At 49.2% G+C, this 16375-nt stretch overlaps 1 protein-coding gene across 1 annotated transcript in view; it reads right to left on the bottom strand.

Moving 5' to 3' along the window:
* The window catches only part of LOC134932107 (G2/mitotic-specific cyclin-B2-like), a 44587-nt gene extending 31689 nt beyond the window's left edge, over positions 1 to 12898 (bottom strand). The window contains exon 1 of the mRNA XM_063926189.1: positions 12600 to 12898. Within this exon, the coding sequence (XP_063782259.1) occupies positions 12600 to 12620 (21 nt within the window). The 5' untranslated portion in view covers positions 12621 to 12898. The remainder of the gene's footprint in view (positions 1 to 12599) is intronic.
* Positions 12899 to 16375: the final 3477 nt, after the last annotated feature.

Here is a 16375-nt window from a genome sequence, read left to right as displayed (position 1 = left end):
CTGGCTGAAGCCAAGGCTAACAGCATCGACACCTTCCATGTGAGATATTTTAAGTCCACAGTGGAAAGTGGTTCAAACCAATGTGACTTTAGAAAACTCAACACCACATTGAGATCCCAAGGTGCCACTGGAGGCACAAAAGGAGGCTGTATGTGCAGCACCCCTTTTACAAATGTCTGAACTTCAGGTACTGAAGCCAGTTCTTTCTGGAAGAAAATCGACAGGGCCGAAATTTGAACCTTAATGGACCCTAATTTTAGGCCCATAGATAGTCCTGTTTGCAGGAAATGAAGGAAACGACCCAGTTGAAATTCCTCTGTAGGGGCCTTCTTGGCCTCACACCACGCAACATATTTACGCCAAATGCGGTGATAATGTTTTGCGGTTACGTCCTTCCTGGCTTTGACCAGAGTAGGGATGACTTCTTCTGGAATGCCTTTTTTCCTCAGGATCCGGCGTTCAACCGCCATGCCGTCAAACGCAGCCGCGGTAAGTCTTGGAACAGACAAGGCCCCTGCAGTAGCAGGTCCTTTCTTAGAGGTAGAGGCCACGGTTCGTCCGTGAGCATCTCTTGAAGTTCCGGGTACCAAGTCCGTCTTGGCCAATCCGGAACCACGAGTATAGTTCTTACTCCTCTCCTTCTTATGATTCTCAGTACCTTTGGTATGAGAGGCAGAGGGAACACATACACTGACTGGTACACCCACGGTGTTACCAGAGCGTCCACTGCTATTGCCTGAGGGTCCCTTGACCTGGCGCAATATCTGTCCAGTTTTTTGTTTAGACGTGACGCCATCATGTCCACCTTTGGTTTTTCCCAACGGTTTACAATCAGGTGGAAGACTTCTGGGTGAAGTCCCCACTCTCCCGGGTGAAGGTCGTGTCTGCTGAGGAAGTCTGCTTCCCAGTTGTCCACTCCCGGAATGAATACTGCTGACAGTGCTATCACATGATTTTCCGCCCAGCGAAGAATCCTTGCAGCTTCTGCCATTGCCCTCCTGCTACTCGTGCCGCCCTGTCTGTTTACGTGGGCGACTGACGTGATGTTGTCCGATTGGATCAACACCGCCTGACCCTGAAGCAGAGGTTTTGCTTGACTTAGGGCATTGTAAATGGCCCTTAGTTCCAGAATGTTTATATGAAGAGACGTTTCCAAGCTTGACCACAGGCCCTGGAAATTCCTTCCCTGTGTGACTGCTCCCCAGCCTCTCAGGCTGGCATCCGTGGTTACCAGGATCCAATCCTGAATGCCAAATCTGCGGCCCTCTAGTAGATGAGCACTCTGCAGCCACCACAGGAGAGACACCCTTGTCCTTGGCGACAGGGTTATCCGCTGATGCATCTGCAGATGCGATCCGGACCATTTGTCCAGTAGATCCCACTGAAATGTTCTTGCATGGAATCTTCCGAATGGAATCGCTTCGTAAGAAGCCACCATTTTCCCCAGGACCCTCGTGCACTGATGCACTGAGACCTGACCTGGTTTTAGGAGGTTCCTGACTAGCTCGGATAACTCCCTGGCCTTCTCCTCCGGGAGAAACCTTCTTCTGGACTGTGTCCAGAATCATTCCTAGGAACAGTAGACGTGTCGTTGGAATCAGCTGCGATTTTGGAATATTTAGAATCCACCCGTGCCGACGTAACACTACCTGAGATAGTGCTACTCCGACTTCTAACTGTTCCCTGGATCTTGCCCTTATCAGGAGATCGTCCAAGTAAGGGATAATTGAAATGCCTTTTCTTCGTAGAAGAATCATCATTTCAGCCATTACCTTGGTAAAGACCCGAGGTGCCGTGGACAACCCAAACGGCAGCGTCTGAAACTGATAATGACAGTTTTGTACTACAAACCTGAGGTACCCTTGGTGAGAAGGGTATATCGGGACGTGGAGATAAGCATCTTTGATGTCCAGAGACACCATATAGTCCCCTTCTTCCAGGTTCGCTATCACTGCTCTGAGTGACTCCATCTTGAATTTGAACCTTTTTATGTAAGTGTTCAAGGATTTCAGATTTAAAATTGGTCTCACCGAGCCGTCCGGCTTCGGTACCACAAATAGCGTGGAATAATACCCCTTTCCTTGTTGCAGGAGGGGTACCTTGGTTATCACCTGCTGGGAATACAGCTTGTGAATGGCTTCTAGAACTGCCTCCCTGTCGGAGGGAGACTTTGGTAAAGCAGACTTCAGGAAACGATGAGGGGGAAACGCCTCGAATTCCAGTTTGTACCCCTGCGATACTACCTGTAGAATCCAGGGATCCACTTGCGAGTGAGCCCACTGCGCGTTGAAATTTTTGAGACGGGCCCCCACCATATCTGAGTCTGCTTGTAAAGCCCCAGCGTCATGCTGAAGACTTGGCAGAAGCAGGGGAGGGCTTCTGCTCTTGGGAAGCGGCTGCATGGTGCAGTCTTTTTCCTCTTCCTCTGCCCCGGGGCAGAAAGGAGTGGCCTTTTGCTCGCTTGTACTTATGGGAACGAAAGGACTGAGATTGAAAAGACGGTGTCTTTTTCTGCTGATGTGGAGTGACCTGGGGTAAAAAGCTGGATTTTCCAGCCGTTGCCGTGGCCACCAGGTCCGATAGACCAGCCCCAAATAACTCCTCCCCTTTATACGGCAATACTTCCATGTGCCGTTTGGAATCCGCATCCCCTGACCACTGTCGCGTCCACAACGCTCTTCTGGCAGAGATGGACATAGCACTTACTCTTGATGCCAGGGTGCAAATATCCCTCTGTGCATCACGCATATATAATAATGCATCCTTTAAATGTTCTATAGTTAACAAAATATTGTCCCTATCCAGGGTATCAATATTCTCAGTCAGGGAATCCGACCATGCGACTCCAGCACTGCACATCCAGGCTGAGGCGATTGCTGGTCGCAGTATAACACCAGTATGTGTGTATATACTTTTTAGGATATTTTCCAGCCTTCTATCAGCTGGTTCTTTGAGGGTAGCCGTATCAGGAGACGGTAACGCTACTCGTTTAGATAAACGTGTGAGCGCCTTATCTACCCTAGGGGGTGTTTCCCAACGCGCCCTAACCTCTGGCGGGAAAGGATATAATGCTAATAATTTTTTAGAAATTAGCTGTTTTTTATCGGGAGAAACCCACGCTTTCACACACCTCATTTATTTCCTCTGACTCTGGAAAAAATATTGGTAGTTTTTTCTCACCCCACATAATACCCTTCTTTGTGGTACTTGTAGTGTCAGAAAGGTTCAATGCCTCTTTCATTGCTGTGATCATGTAACGTGTGGCCCTACTGGACATTACGTTTGTCTCGTCACCGTCGACACTAGACTCAGTATCTGTGTCAGGGTCTGTGTCGACCCACTGAGGTAACGGGCGTTTTAGCGCCCCTGACGGTGTCTGAGACGCCTGGACAGGCACTAACCGATTTGCCGGCTGTCTCATGTCGTCAACAGTTTTTTGCAAATTGCTGACATTATCACTTAATTGTTTAAATACAATCATCCAGTCAGGTGTCGACTCCCTAGGGGGTGACATCACCAACGCAGGCAACTGCTCCGCCTCCACATAATTTTCCTCCTCATACATGTCGAGAGATAGAGATAGAGATAGATACATACACACACAGGGATAACCTTATATAAGTGTTATTCCCTTATAGCTGCTGTTAATTATTGTTATTTGCTGCCAACAATGCCCCCCCTTCTCTTTTTTACCCTGATTCTGAAGCAGGACTGCAGGGGAGAGTCAGGGAGCCGTCCTTCCAGCGGAGCTGTGAGGGAAAATGGCGCTTGTGTGCTGAGGAGATAGGCTCCGCCCCTTCACGACGTCCTTATCTCCCGCTTTTTTGTGTAAAATGGCAGGGGATTAAAATACATCCATATAGCCCAGGAGCTATATGTGATGTATTCTGTTTTGCCACCTAAGGTATTCTGTTATATTGCGTCTCAGGGCGCTCCCCCCCCAGCGCCCTGCACCCTCAGTGACCGGAGTGTGAAGTGTGCTGAGAGCAATGGCGCACAGCTGCGGTGCTGTGCGCTACCTTAGTCTGAAGACAGGATGTCTTCTGCCGCCGATTTCACCGGACCTCTTCGTCTCTTCTGGCTCTGTAAGGGGGACGGCGGCGCGGCTCCGGTGACCCATCCAGGCTGAACCTGTGATCATCCCTCTGGAGCTAGTGTCCAGTAGCCTAAGAAACCCGATCCACTCTGCACTCAGGTGAGTCCGTTTCTTCTCCCCTTAGTCCCACGATGCAGTGAGCCTGTTGCCAGCAGGACTCACTGAAAATAAAAAAACCTAACTAAACTTTTATTCTAAGCAGCTCAGGAGAGCCACCTAGATTGCACCCTTCTCGGCCGGGCACAAAAATCTAACTGAGGCTTGGAGGAGGGTCATAGGGGGAGGAGCCAGTGCACACCACCTGATCCTTAAGCTTTTATTTTGTGCCCTGTCTCCTGCGGAGCCGCTATATCCCCATGGTCCTTACGGAGTCCCAGCATCCACTAGGACGTCAGAGAAAAAGGTGGATTTTCCAGCTGTTGCCGTGGCCACCAGGTCCGATGGACCGACCCCAAATAACTCCTCCCCTTTATACGGCAATACTTCCATGTGCCGTTTGGAATCTGCATCACCTGACCACTGTCGTGTCCATAAACATCTTCTGGCAGATATGGACATCGCACTTACTCTTGATGCCAGAGTGCAAATATCCCTCTGTGCATCTCGCATATATAGAAATGCATCCTTTAAATGCTCTATAGTCAATAAAATACTGTCCCTGTCAAGGGTATCAATATTTTCAGTCAGGGAATCCGACCAAGCCACCCCAGCGCTGCACACCCAGGCTGAGGCGATCGCTGGTCGCAGTATAACACCAGTATGTGTGTATATACTTTTTAGGATATTTTCCAGCCTCCTATCAGCTGGCTCCTTGAGGGCGGCCGTATCTGGAGACGGTAACGCCACTTGTTTTGATAAGCGTGTGAGCGCCTTATCCACCCTAAGGGGTGTTTCCCAACGCGCCCTAACTTCTGGCGGGAAAGGGTATAACGCCAATAATTTTCTATCGGGGAAAACCCACGCATCATCACACACTTCATTTAATTTATCTGATTCAGGAAAAACTACAGGTAGTTTTCACACTCCACATAATACCCTCTTTTGTGGTACTTGTAGTATCAGAAATATGTAACACCTCCTTCATTGCCCTTAACATGTAACGTGTGGCCCAAATGGAAAATACGTTTGTTTCTTCACTGTCGACACTGGAGTCAGTGTCCGTGTCTGTGTCGACCGACTGAGGTAAATGGGCGTTTTAAAGCCCCTGACGGTGTTTGAGACGCCTGGACAGGTACTAATTGGTTTGCCGGCCGTCTCATGTCGTCAACCGACCTTGCAGCGTGTTGACATTATCACGTAATTCCCTAAATAAGCCATCCATTCCGGTGTCGACTCCCTAGAGAGTGACATCACCATTACAGGCAATTGCTCCGCCTCCTCACCAACATCGTCCTCATACATGTCGACACACACGTACCGACACACAGCACACACACAGGGAATGCTCTGATAGAGGACAGGACCCCACTAGCCCTTTGGGGAGACAGAGGGAGAGTTTGCCAGCACACACCAAAACGCTATAATTATACAGGGACAACCTTTATATAAGTGTTTTTCCCTTATAGCATCTTAATATATATAATCATATCGCCAAATAAGTGCCCCCCCTCTCTGTTTTAACCCTGTTTCTGTAGTGCAGTGCAGGGGAGAGCCTGGGAGCCTTCCCACCAGCATTTCTGTGAGGGAAAATGGCGCTGTGTGCTGAGGAGACTAGGCTCCGCCCCCTTTTCGGCGGGCTTCTTCTCCCGTTTTTCTGAGACCTGGCAGGGGTTAAATACATCCATATAGCCCCAGGGGCTATATGTGATGTATCTTTTAGCCAGTATAGGTATTTCATTGCTGCCCAGGGCGCCCCCCCCAGCGCCCTGCACCCTCAGTGACCGCTGGTGTGAAGTGTGCTGACAACAATGGCGCACAGCTGCAGTGCTGTGCGCTACCTCATGAAGACTGAAAAGTCTTCTGCCGCCGGTTTCTGGACCTCTTCACTCTTCGGCATCTGCAAGGGGGTCGGCGGCGCGGCTCCGGGACCGGACTCCATGGCTGGGCCTGTGTTCGATCCCTCTGGAGCTAATGGTGTCCAGTAGCCTAAGAAGCCAATCCATCCTGCACGCAGGTGAGTTCACTTCTTCTCCCCTAAGTCCCTCGTAGCAGTGATCCTGTTGCCAGCAGGACTCACTGAAAATAAAAATAAACAAAACTTTTACTCTAAGCAGCTCTTTAGGAGAGCCACCTAGATTGCACCCTTCTCGGCCGGGCACAAAAATCTAACTGAGGCTTGGAGGAGGGTCATAGGGGGAGGAGCCAGTGCACACCACCTGATCCTAAAGCTTTTACTTTTGTGCCCTGTCTCCTGCGGAGCCGCTAATCCCCATGGTCCTGACGGAGTCCTCAGCATCCACTTAGGACGTCAGAGAAAATAGGATTTTAATACCTACCGGTAAATCCTTTTCTCCTAGTCCGTAGAGGATGCTGGGGGTAAACATAACCATGGGGTATAGACGGGATCCGCAGGAGACATGGGCACTTCAACACCTTGAATGGGCGTGAACTGTCTCCTCCCTCTATGCCCCTCCTCCAGACTCCAGTTATAGGAACTGTGCCCAGGGAGACGGACATTTCGAGGAAAGGACTTGTTAAACTAAGGTGAGATACATACCAGCTCACACCTCAAACACGCCGAACATGGCATTCAAGAGAACTCCAGCCAACGGCCTGAACAATGTCAGCAACAGGCTGACTAATGTAACAAACGGTTTATAACCAGAACTAATAACTGCAGATACAGTACGCACTGGGACGGGCACCCAGCATCCTCTACAGACTAGGAGAAAAATGATTTACCGGTAGGTATTAAAATCCTATTTTCTCATACGTCCTAGAGGATGCTGGGGTAACCATAAGAACCATGGGGTTATACCAAAGCTCTAGAACAGGCGGGAGTGCGGATGACTCTGCAGCACTAATTGACCAAACATGAGGTCCTCCGCAGCCAGGGTATCAAACTTGTAAAACTTTGCTAAAGTGTTCGAACCTGAGCAAGTAGCTGCTCGGTATAGTTGTAAGGCAGAGACTCCCCGGGCAGCCGCCCAGGACGCACCCACCTTCCTGGTAGAATGGGCCTTCACCGATTTCAGTAACGGCAATCCAGCCGTAGAATGAGCCTGCTGAATCGTAGAACATATCCAGCGTGCAATAGTCAGCTTGGAAGCAGGAGTCCCAATCTTGTTGGGATTATACAAGACAAACAGAGCCTCCGTTTTCCTAATCCGTGCAGTCCTGGCGACAAATTTTTAAAGCTCTGACCACATAGAGAGACTTCGACTCCACTAAGGCATCAGTAGCCACTGGCACCACAATAGGTTGGTTCATGTGGGACGACAAAACCACCTTCTACAGAAATTGCTGATGAGTCCTCAACTCTGCTCTTTCTTCATGGAAGATCAAATAAGGGCTCTTGTGAAACAAGAGCCGCTAACTCAGATACCCACCTTGCGGATGCCAAGGCCAACAGCATGACCACTTTCCAAGTGACGAATTTCAATTCCACCTTTTGTAAAGGCTCAAACCAATGTGATTGAAGGAACTGCAACACCACATTTAGATCCCATGGTGCCACTGGGGGCACAAATGGAGGTTGGATGTGCAGCACGCCTTTCACGAAAGTTTGAACCTCTGGAAGGGAGGCCAAATTGTTTTTGTAAGAAAACCGATAAGGCCAAAATTTGTACTTTGAGCCCAACTTCAAGCCCGCATCCACACCTGCATGTAGAAAATTGAGAAAACGTCCCAACTGAAATTCTTCCGTAGGAGCCTCCTTGGATTCACACCAAGACACATATTTTCTCCAAATATGGTGGTAATGTTTGGACGTTACTCCCTTTCTAGCCTGCAGAAGTGTGGGAATGACTTCACTGGGAATACCCTTTCGGGTTAGGATCTGGCGTTCAACTGCCAAGCCATCAAACGTAGACGCGGTAAGTCGTGATACACGCACAGCCCTTGTCGTAACAGATCCTCTCAGAGGGAGAGGCCAGGGATCTTCTATGAGCAATTCCTGAAAATCCAGACTGGCCAAGGAGGGCTTGGTATCCGATACAATGAGGATTGCCCGAACCTTTGTTCTTCAGATCCTTAGCACTTTTGGAATGAGCAGAAGCGGAGGGAATACAAACACCGACTGAAACACCCATGGTGTCACTAGGGCATCCACTGCTATTGCTTGAGGATCCCTCGACCTGGAACAATATCTCTGATGCTTCTTGTTGAGACGCCATCATGTCTACTTGAGGAATTCCCCAAAGACCTGTCACTTCTGTGAAGACCTCTTGATGAAGACCCCACTCTCCTGGATGGAGAGTGTCTGCTGAGGAAGTCTGCTTCCCAGTTATCCACTCCCGGAATGAAGACCGCGGACAGAGCGCTTGTACGTCTTTCCGCCCAGCAGAGAATCCCTCGTGGCCTCTGCCATTGCCACTCTGTTTTGTTCCACCTTGTTGGTTTATGCACGCTACTGCTGTTATATTGTCCGACTGGATCAGTACGGGCAGATTGTGAAGCAGATGTTCCGCTTAAAGGCCATTGTAAATGGCTCTTAACTCCAGAACGTTTATTTATAGACAAGTTTCCAAGCTTGACCATCTTCCCTGGAAGTTTTCCACTTGTGTGACTGCCCCCCAGCCCCAGAGACTCGCATCCGTGGTTACTAGGATCCAGTCCTGGATCCTGAACCTGCACCCCTCTAGGAGGTGAGAGCTGTGCAGCCACCACAGGAGTGAAATTCTGATCTTGGAAGACAGAATACATTTTCTGGTGCATGTGCAATCCGGACCACTTGTCCAACAGGTCCCACTGAAATACCATGGCATGGAACCTGCCAAACCGAATGGGTTCGTAGGCCGCCACCATCTTCCCCAGTAAACATGAGCATTGATGGACTGACACTCTTGCTGGTTTCAGAATTTGTCTGACCAGGTTCTGAATTTCTAGAGCCTTTTCCACTGGATGAAACACTAATTCTGTGTCCAGAATCATTCCCAAAAACAGTCATGTCACCGGAATCAACTGATTTGGGAAGATTAGGAGCTAACCGTGTTGTTAAAGAACGGCCATGGCAAGTGTAATGTTCTGCACCAGTTGGTCCCTGGATCTCGCCTTTATCAGGAGATCGTCCAAGTACGGGATAATCGTGACTCCTTGTTTGCGAAGGAGAGCCATCATCTCCGCCATCGCTTTGGTGAAAATCCTTGGAGCCGTGGACAGACCAAACGGCAATGTCTGAAATTGGTAATGACAATCCTGAATTGCAAACCTCAGGTAAGCCTGACGCGGAGGATAAATGGGAACATGCAAGTAGGCATCTTTTTATGTCCACCGACACCATAAAATCCCCTTCCCCCAGGCTGGAGAGCACTGCTCGGAGAGACTCCATCTTGAATTTTAATCTTCTTAGGTAGAAATTGAGGGATTTTAGGTTCAGGATTGGTCTGACCGAGCCGTACGGCTTCGGGACCACGAACAGGATCGAATAAAAGCCTTCTCCCTGTTGTGACGGGGGAACCTTGATAACCTAATTTTGACACAACTTTTGTATTGCATCGCATACTACCTCCCTGTCTGGAAGAGAAGATTGTAAGGCCGATTTGAAAAATTGGCGAGGGGGAACGTCTTGAAAGTTCAGTTTGTACCCTTGGGACACTATTTCTAAAACCCATGGGTCCAGGTCCGAACGAACTGAAGAGTTTGAGACATGCCCCCACCGATGCGTACTCCCGCATAGGAGCCCCAGCGTCATGCGGTGGATTTGGCAGAAGCCGGGGAGGACTTCTGCTCCTGGGAACCTGCCGAGGCCAGTGATCTGTTACCCCTTCCGGAAGGAAGGACCTCGCCCCTTTCTGTATTTATTGGGCCGAAAGGACTGCATCTGATAGTGGTTTGTTTTCTTTTGTTGTGAAGGAACGCAAGGCAAAAATGATGAATTACCAGCGGTGGCTGTAGATGCCAAATCAGCGAGACCTTCACCAAACAAGACACCACCTTTATATGGCAGAGATTACATATTTTTCCTGGAGTCAGAATCAGCATTCCATTGATGGATCCACAATGCTCGCCTAGCTGAGACTGCCATGGCATTGGCTTTTGATCCCAAAAGGCCAATATCTCTCGCCGTTTCCTTTAGGTAGGCCGCCGAGTCCCTGATATGACCAAGTGTCAAAAGGACGCTATCCCTATCTAGGGTTTCTATCTCAGATGACAAGTTATCTGCCCACTTTTCGATAGCACTACTCACCCACGCAGACGCTATGGCTGGTCTGAGTAGCATACTCGTGGTGGCATAAATGGATTTTAATGTATTTTCCTGCTTGCAATCCGCAGGGTCCTTAAGGGCTGCCGTATCAGGAGACGGGAGAGCCACCTTTTTTAGACAAGCGGGATAGGGCCTTGTCCACAATGGGGGGGGGGGGGGGGGTGAGTCCCACTTTTCCCTATCCCCAGAGGGAAATGGATACGCCACCTGAATCCTCTTGGGAATCAGAAACTTTTTGTCAGGGCTTTCCCAAACCTTTTAAAAAAAGAGTGTTCAGCTCATGAGGGAGGAAATGTTACCACAGGTTTCTTTTCTTTATACACACAAACCCTTGTATCCGGAAAAGCAGGGATCCTCAGAAATATGCAATATGTCTTTTACCTCCACAGTCATGTACTGAATACTCTTTGCTAATTTAGGATCCAATCTGGAATCACTAAAGTCGACACTGGAGTCAGTGTCTGTCGGTATCCGTGTCTGCCAACTGGGCAAACTGACGTTTTTTGTGATCCCAAAGGGGTCTGTACCTGTAATACATCCTCCACAGATTTCTTCCATGCCTGGTTCCGAGAATCAGACTTACCTAAACTATTATTAATAAGAGCCACATTAGCATTCAACACATTCACCCGATCAGGAGTCGGCGGTGCCGACAGGGTCACTCCCACAGCCGTTTGTGTCCCTAATACAGCCTCCTCCTGGGAAGAGTACTCAGCCTCAGACATGCCGACACACGTGTCCCAAACACCGACACTCTAGCCATATAGGGGACAGACCCACAGCAAAGCCTGTCAGAGAGACACAGAGGGAGTTTTGCCAGCTCACAACCCAGCGCCTAATCACCAGTTCTGGAACACTAAAGAAAGCCCCAGACCTGCAGCGCTTTTATAATATATATTGCACCAATATTCCTGTGCCCCCCCCCCCCCCCTCCCTCATTTTACACCCTGATATTTAGAAGTGTGAGGAAGGACCAGCGTCTCTGCAGCCTTGTGGAGAGGAAAATGGCACTGAGCTCCGTGAGCTGTGAGGACGAAGCTCCGCCCCCTTAATGGCACGTTTCAGTCCCGCTTTTTTCAAATATACATTTATACTGGCGGGGGTTAGGACAGTGCCTAGGCACTTATGTCCCCTCTTGCCAGCCCATTTTAGAGGTTTATCTGCTGCCCAGGAGACCCCCCCCCCCCCCCCCCCCACCAGTACCTTAGAAAGCATTCACTGAAGTCTTCTGATCTTCTACTCACCTGTGTTCTGACTTCTGGCTCTGTAAGGTGGGCGACGACCGGCTCTGGGAGAGAGCATCTAGGCGTACCTAGCGATCAAACCCTCGGGAGCTAATGGTGTCCTGTAGCCAGAAGCAGAGCCTTTGAACTCACTGGAAGTAGGTCTAACTTCTCTCCCCTTAGTCCCACGAAGCAGGGAGACTGTTGCCAGCAGGCTCCCTGAAAATAAAAAAGCCTAACAAAAGTATTTTCCTAAGAAACTCTGTAGAGCCCCTCAGTGTGCATCCAGTCTGCCTGGGCACAATTCTAAAACTGGAGTCTGGAGGCGGGGCATAGAGGGAGGAGCCAGTTCACACCCATTCAAGGTCTTGAAGTGCCCATGTCTCCTCCATGTCCCCTCTATACCCCATGGTTCTTATGGTTACCCCAGCATCCTCTAGGACATATGAGAAATGAGTTAGGAGCTGGTTGGCTGGGACTTTAACTCCAGCCACTTCACCTCCATCTAGGGTTTAGTATATAGACCCCTTAGTTGAGTAGTTGCCCATGGTAACCAGTGTTGAGATAACATTTATACAGCAGCTGATTAGTTGCTATGGGCAACTTTTCCACTGCTTCATAAATAGACCCCATAGGGTCTACACTAACAAGGAAACAGTGATAGGCTGTGCAGAGACCCATACACAGGGAATGGGGACACACATATAGGCAGAAGGGATTATGGGGTAAGTGTATGAAGCAGTGATAAGAGTGGAGTGCCATGTCAACCAATCAACTCTGAAGTTATAACGTGCATTCTGTAAAATGTTACAGAACAGCCGATTGGTTGCCATGGCACACTTCTCCACCCTCATCACTACTTCATACATTTACCCCCATAAACGGATAGCCGCAGCAATCATATGGGGGGAAATGTATTATAGCTGCACACAGTCACACAGGGACCCCGGAGAGCACACAGCACAGCGGTACTTACAGCAGCCCGGCGAGTCGCCATCTCTGACAGTGACGGAGAGAAAAATAAAATACGAATTAAAAGCAATAAATAACCAGCGCTGAGGCCTCCGCGTCCTGCCCGGAGCACACACGCGTCTGCTGCTGTTACTACGACGGTTCCCAACCTAAAGCGCTCATGCAGATACACGCTTTTAAATGCAGTCCCAGGTCTTCTATTGGGCCTGGCTGGTAGGAATCCAAGGTTCCTATTGGTTGAGCTTTACGACATATCGCAAAGCGCTGCCGTGGGCTCAAATTGACAGGCGGTCCATCCATAACCGGCGTATACGATGCTTTCTCCGCTGTAGCAGTTATTATGTACCCGGTGCCGTTGTCTATGGCACCACCATAGTCATCATGTTTATACGTCTGAAATCAGTTGTGGTGGTTGTTGTTGCTGTTGTAGTAGAAATATCGCGAGAAGTCACGCAGCACGGCATCATGGGAAATACGGACTCTTTACTGCTGGGGGCGTGGGGGGTTATGTTTAGGTAAACTGACTGCTGTGGTGTGCAGTCACAGATCCTGGCATGCCCTGCTCGCATATCGGAGAAGGTTTGCGGTTATTATATGGTGAAGTTAGGTGTCTGCCATTTTATCGAAGACCAAAGTTTACGTTTCATTTTGTTACTGCAAAGCGAGTGTGGCTGCACAGTGGACTGGATCAGCTGTGTGATCATGTTTTTGTGTTATAGTATTTATTGAAGATGTTTTATTTCTATAATGCAGACAAATTAAAAGAAGTCTAATACTTTAGTGGGCAGAGGTGTAACTGCCGCCAGCGTCTCAACTAATTTCAAGTAACTTGTATTAAGTATTTGTGCCTGGTTTTAGTTATTTATTTTCTCTTACGTCCTAGAGGATGATGGGGTCCACATTAGTACCATGGGGTATAGACAGGCCCACACTTTTAACAGTGTGAGCTGGCTCCTCCCTCTATGCCCCTCCTATGAGACTCAGTTTAAAAAATGTGGAGCTGGTCACAGCTAGGGGAGCTCCTAGGAGTTTTCTTAGTTTTTTTTATTTTAAAAGAGTTTTTAGGTTACAGGGAGGCTGCTGGCAACAGCCTCCCTGCTTCATGGGACTTAGGTGGGGGAGTAGGAACCAGCTCTAGAAGTTAATGGTTCTCTATCTCCGCTGATAGGACACTGAGTTCCTGAGGGTGCTGATCGCAAGCCCATGAGGCGACCGCTCACTCCCGCAGCACGGCCGCCACCCCCTAACAGAGCCAGAATAAAGAAGAGTGGTGAGTACAGCGCCGACGGCCCGATAAGAGGGTTGCCGGCGGGAATGGCGGCACAAGGGTGGGAGCGCAGCTCTGACAGGCTGCGCTCCAATGCAGGCTCAGTAACACTTGGTGTGTGCGCTTGAGGGGCGTCCTGAGCCAGCGCTATTACCCTACACTGGTCAGATAAACTAACGGGTTAATCCCGCTGTTAGCAGCAACACCTCAGGTCAGTATAATAAAACAAGTGCGGGAAACCGAGCGCCATTACAGGGGGCGGGGCTTCTCAGAGAGTATCCAGCACTCGCCAACGCCATTTTCTCCCTGCACATCAGAGGATCAGAATGCTGACAGGGGATGCTGCCCTCTACATAGTACCAGGGTGTTATAGACAGTGAGTTGGTAGTGTTAAGTTAACCTCTTAAGGTTAGATAACTGGCGCTGGGCGTTTCTCATAATAATTGCCTGCAGTGGCGCTGTGTGGCTGGCTCCTTATACTCTGTGGCTGGCTCCTTATACTCTGTGGCTCTCTGAAGGTACTTTGGGGGAAACTGTGACATTTTCCTGTGTGTAAGTGTGTATCTCACATTACCATGTCCAAGGACTCTGTATCCTGTGCTACAGTGTGTATCTTTCTCCTGAAGAGTCTCTTCCATGTACTCAGGACTGCAATATGCTTTCTTAGCCTTCTGAATCCGAGACAGCATGGGTGGATTCTTTAAGGGGAATGATATCCCAAATTTCAACAAGGATGTCACATAATGAGAAAGGGACCCAGTTTTTGAAAAAATCTATGGAGGATTTGACATAGTCAGTTCCCACTGCTTCATCTAAGACCCCCGTACATATCCACAAAAATGTACACTTGCCCAGATAATGCAAGTCGACACTGATACCGACTCAGATACAGGGGACGGTGATGGGGATATGCAGTGGGGGGGAGGATGCATCACTTGCTAAAGGGGTGCAACTAATGATTGAAGCTATTAGGGACGTTTTACATATAACTGAGAAGGTACCTGAGCAGGAAGAGGAATCTTATTTCTCTTACGTCCTAGAGGATGCTGGGGACTCCGTAAGGACCATGGGGAATAGACGGGCTCCACAGGAGACATGGGCACTAAAAAAGAACTTTAGGTATGGGTGTGCACTGGCTCCTCCCTCTATGACCCTCCTCCAGACCTCAGTTTGATACTGTGCACAGAGGAGACTGGGTGCATTACAGAGAGCTCTCCTGAGTTTCCTGGAGAAAAGTATTTTGTTAGGTTTTTTATTTTCCGGGAGACCTGCTGTCAACAGGCTCCCTGCATCGTGGGACAGAGGAGAGAGAAGCAGACCTACTTAAATGTTAGGCTCTGCTTCTTAGGCTACTGGACACCATTAGCTCCAGAGGGAGTCAGAACGCAGGTCTCCCCTTGCGGTTCGTCCCAGAGCCGCGCCGCCGTACTCCTCGCAGAGCCGGAAGATAGAAGCCGGGTGAGTATAGGAAGGCAGAAGACTTCAGAGCTTCACCGAGGTAACGCGCAGCGGGAACGCTGTGCGCCATTGCTCCCACACAACGCACACTGTTGGGTGCAGGGCGCCCTGGGCAGAAATGTTATACCTCTAGGACTTGCTATATAGATATATACACTTTATTTGGTGTTATTTATGAGAATTCCCCGCCAGTTTGTTTAAAAGAGCGGGACCGAAGCCCGCCACTGAGGGGGCGGAGCTTGTTCCTCAGCACTCACCAGCGCCATTTTCTCCACAGCACACGCTGAGAAGCTGGCTCCCCGGACTCTCCCCTGCTGATCACCGGTGACAGAGGGTTTTAAAGAAGGGGGGGGGCACATAATTGGCGCAGTATATATATATATATATATATATATATATATTAAAAGCGCGCTATATCTGGGTAATTTTTTCCAGGGTTATTGGCGCTGGGTGTGTGCTGGCATGCTCTCTCTCTGTCTCTCCAAAGGGCCTTGTGGGGGATCTATCTCCAGATTAGAGATTTCCCTGAGTGTGTGCAGTGTCGGTACGTGCGTGTCGGCATGTCTGAAGCAGAAGGCTCTCCTAGGGATGAGGTGGAGCGCATGAGTGTGGTGTCTCCGTCGGCAACGCCGACACAGGACTGGTTGGATATGTGGAATGTCTTAAATGCAAATGTCAATTTATTGCACAAACGTTTGGACAAAGCAGAGTCCAGGGATTGCACAGGGGGTCATGCCCTGCCTTTCCCTATGTCACAGGGGCCTTCTGGGTCTCAAAAACGCCCACTTTCTCCAGTAGTAGACACAGATACCGACACGGATTCTGAATCCAGTGTCGATTATGATGATGCAAGGTTGCAGCCAAAATTGGCAAAGAGTATTCATTATATGATTATTGCTATAAAGGATGTGCTGCATATTATAGATGACCCCTCGGTGCCTAATCCTAAAATCCACATGTTTAAAGAAAAGAATCCTGAGGTTACCTTTCCACCTTCTTTTGAATTAAATGAGTTATTTGAAAGGGCTTGGGAAACTCCAGACAAGAAACTGCAG

This window comes from Pseudophryne corroboree, chromosome 6 (genome assembly GCF_028390025.1).
Source record: "Pseudophryne corroboree isolate aPseCor3 chromosome 6, aPseCor3.hap2, whole genome shotgun sequence".
In the NCBI taxonomy this organism is placed as follows: domain Eukaryota; kingdom Metazoa; phylum Chordata; class Amphibia; order Anura; family Myobatrachidae; genus Pseudophryne; species Pseudophryne corroboree.
The sequence above is the reverse complement of the archived record's forward strand: the minus strand, read 5'-3'. Positions and strand labels throughout refer to the sequence as shown.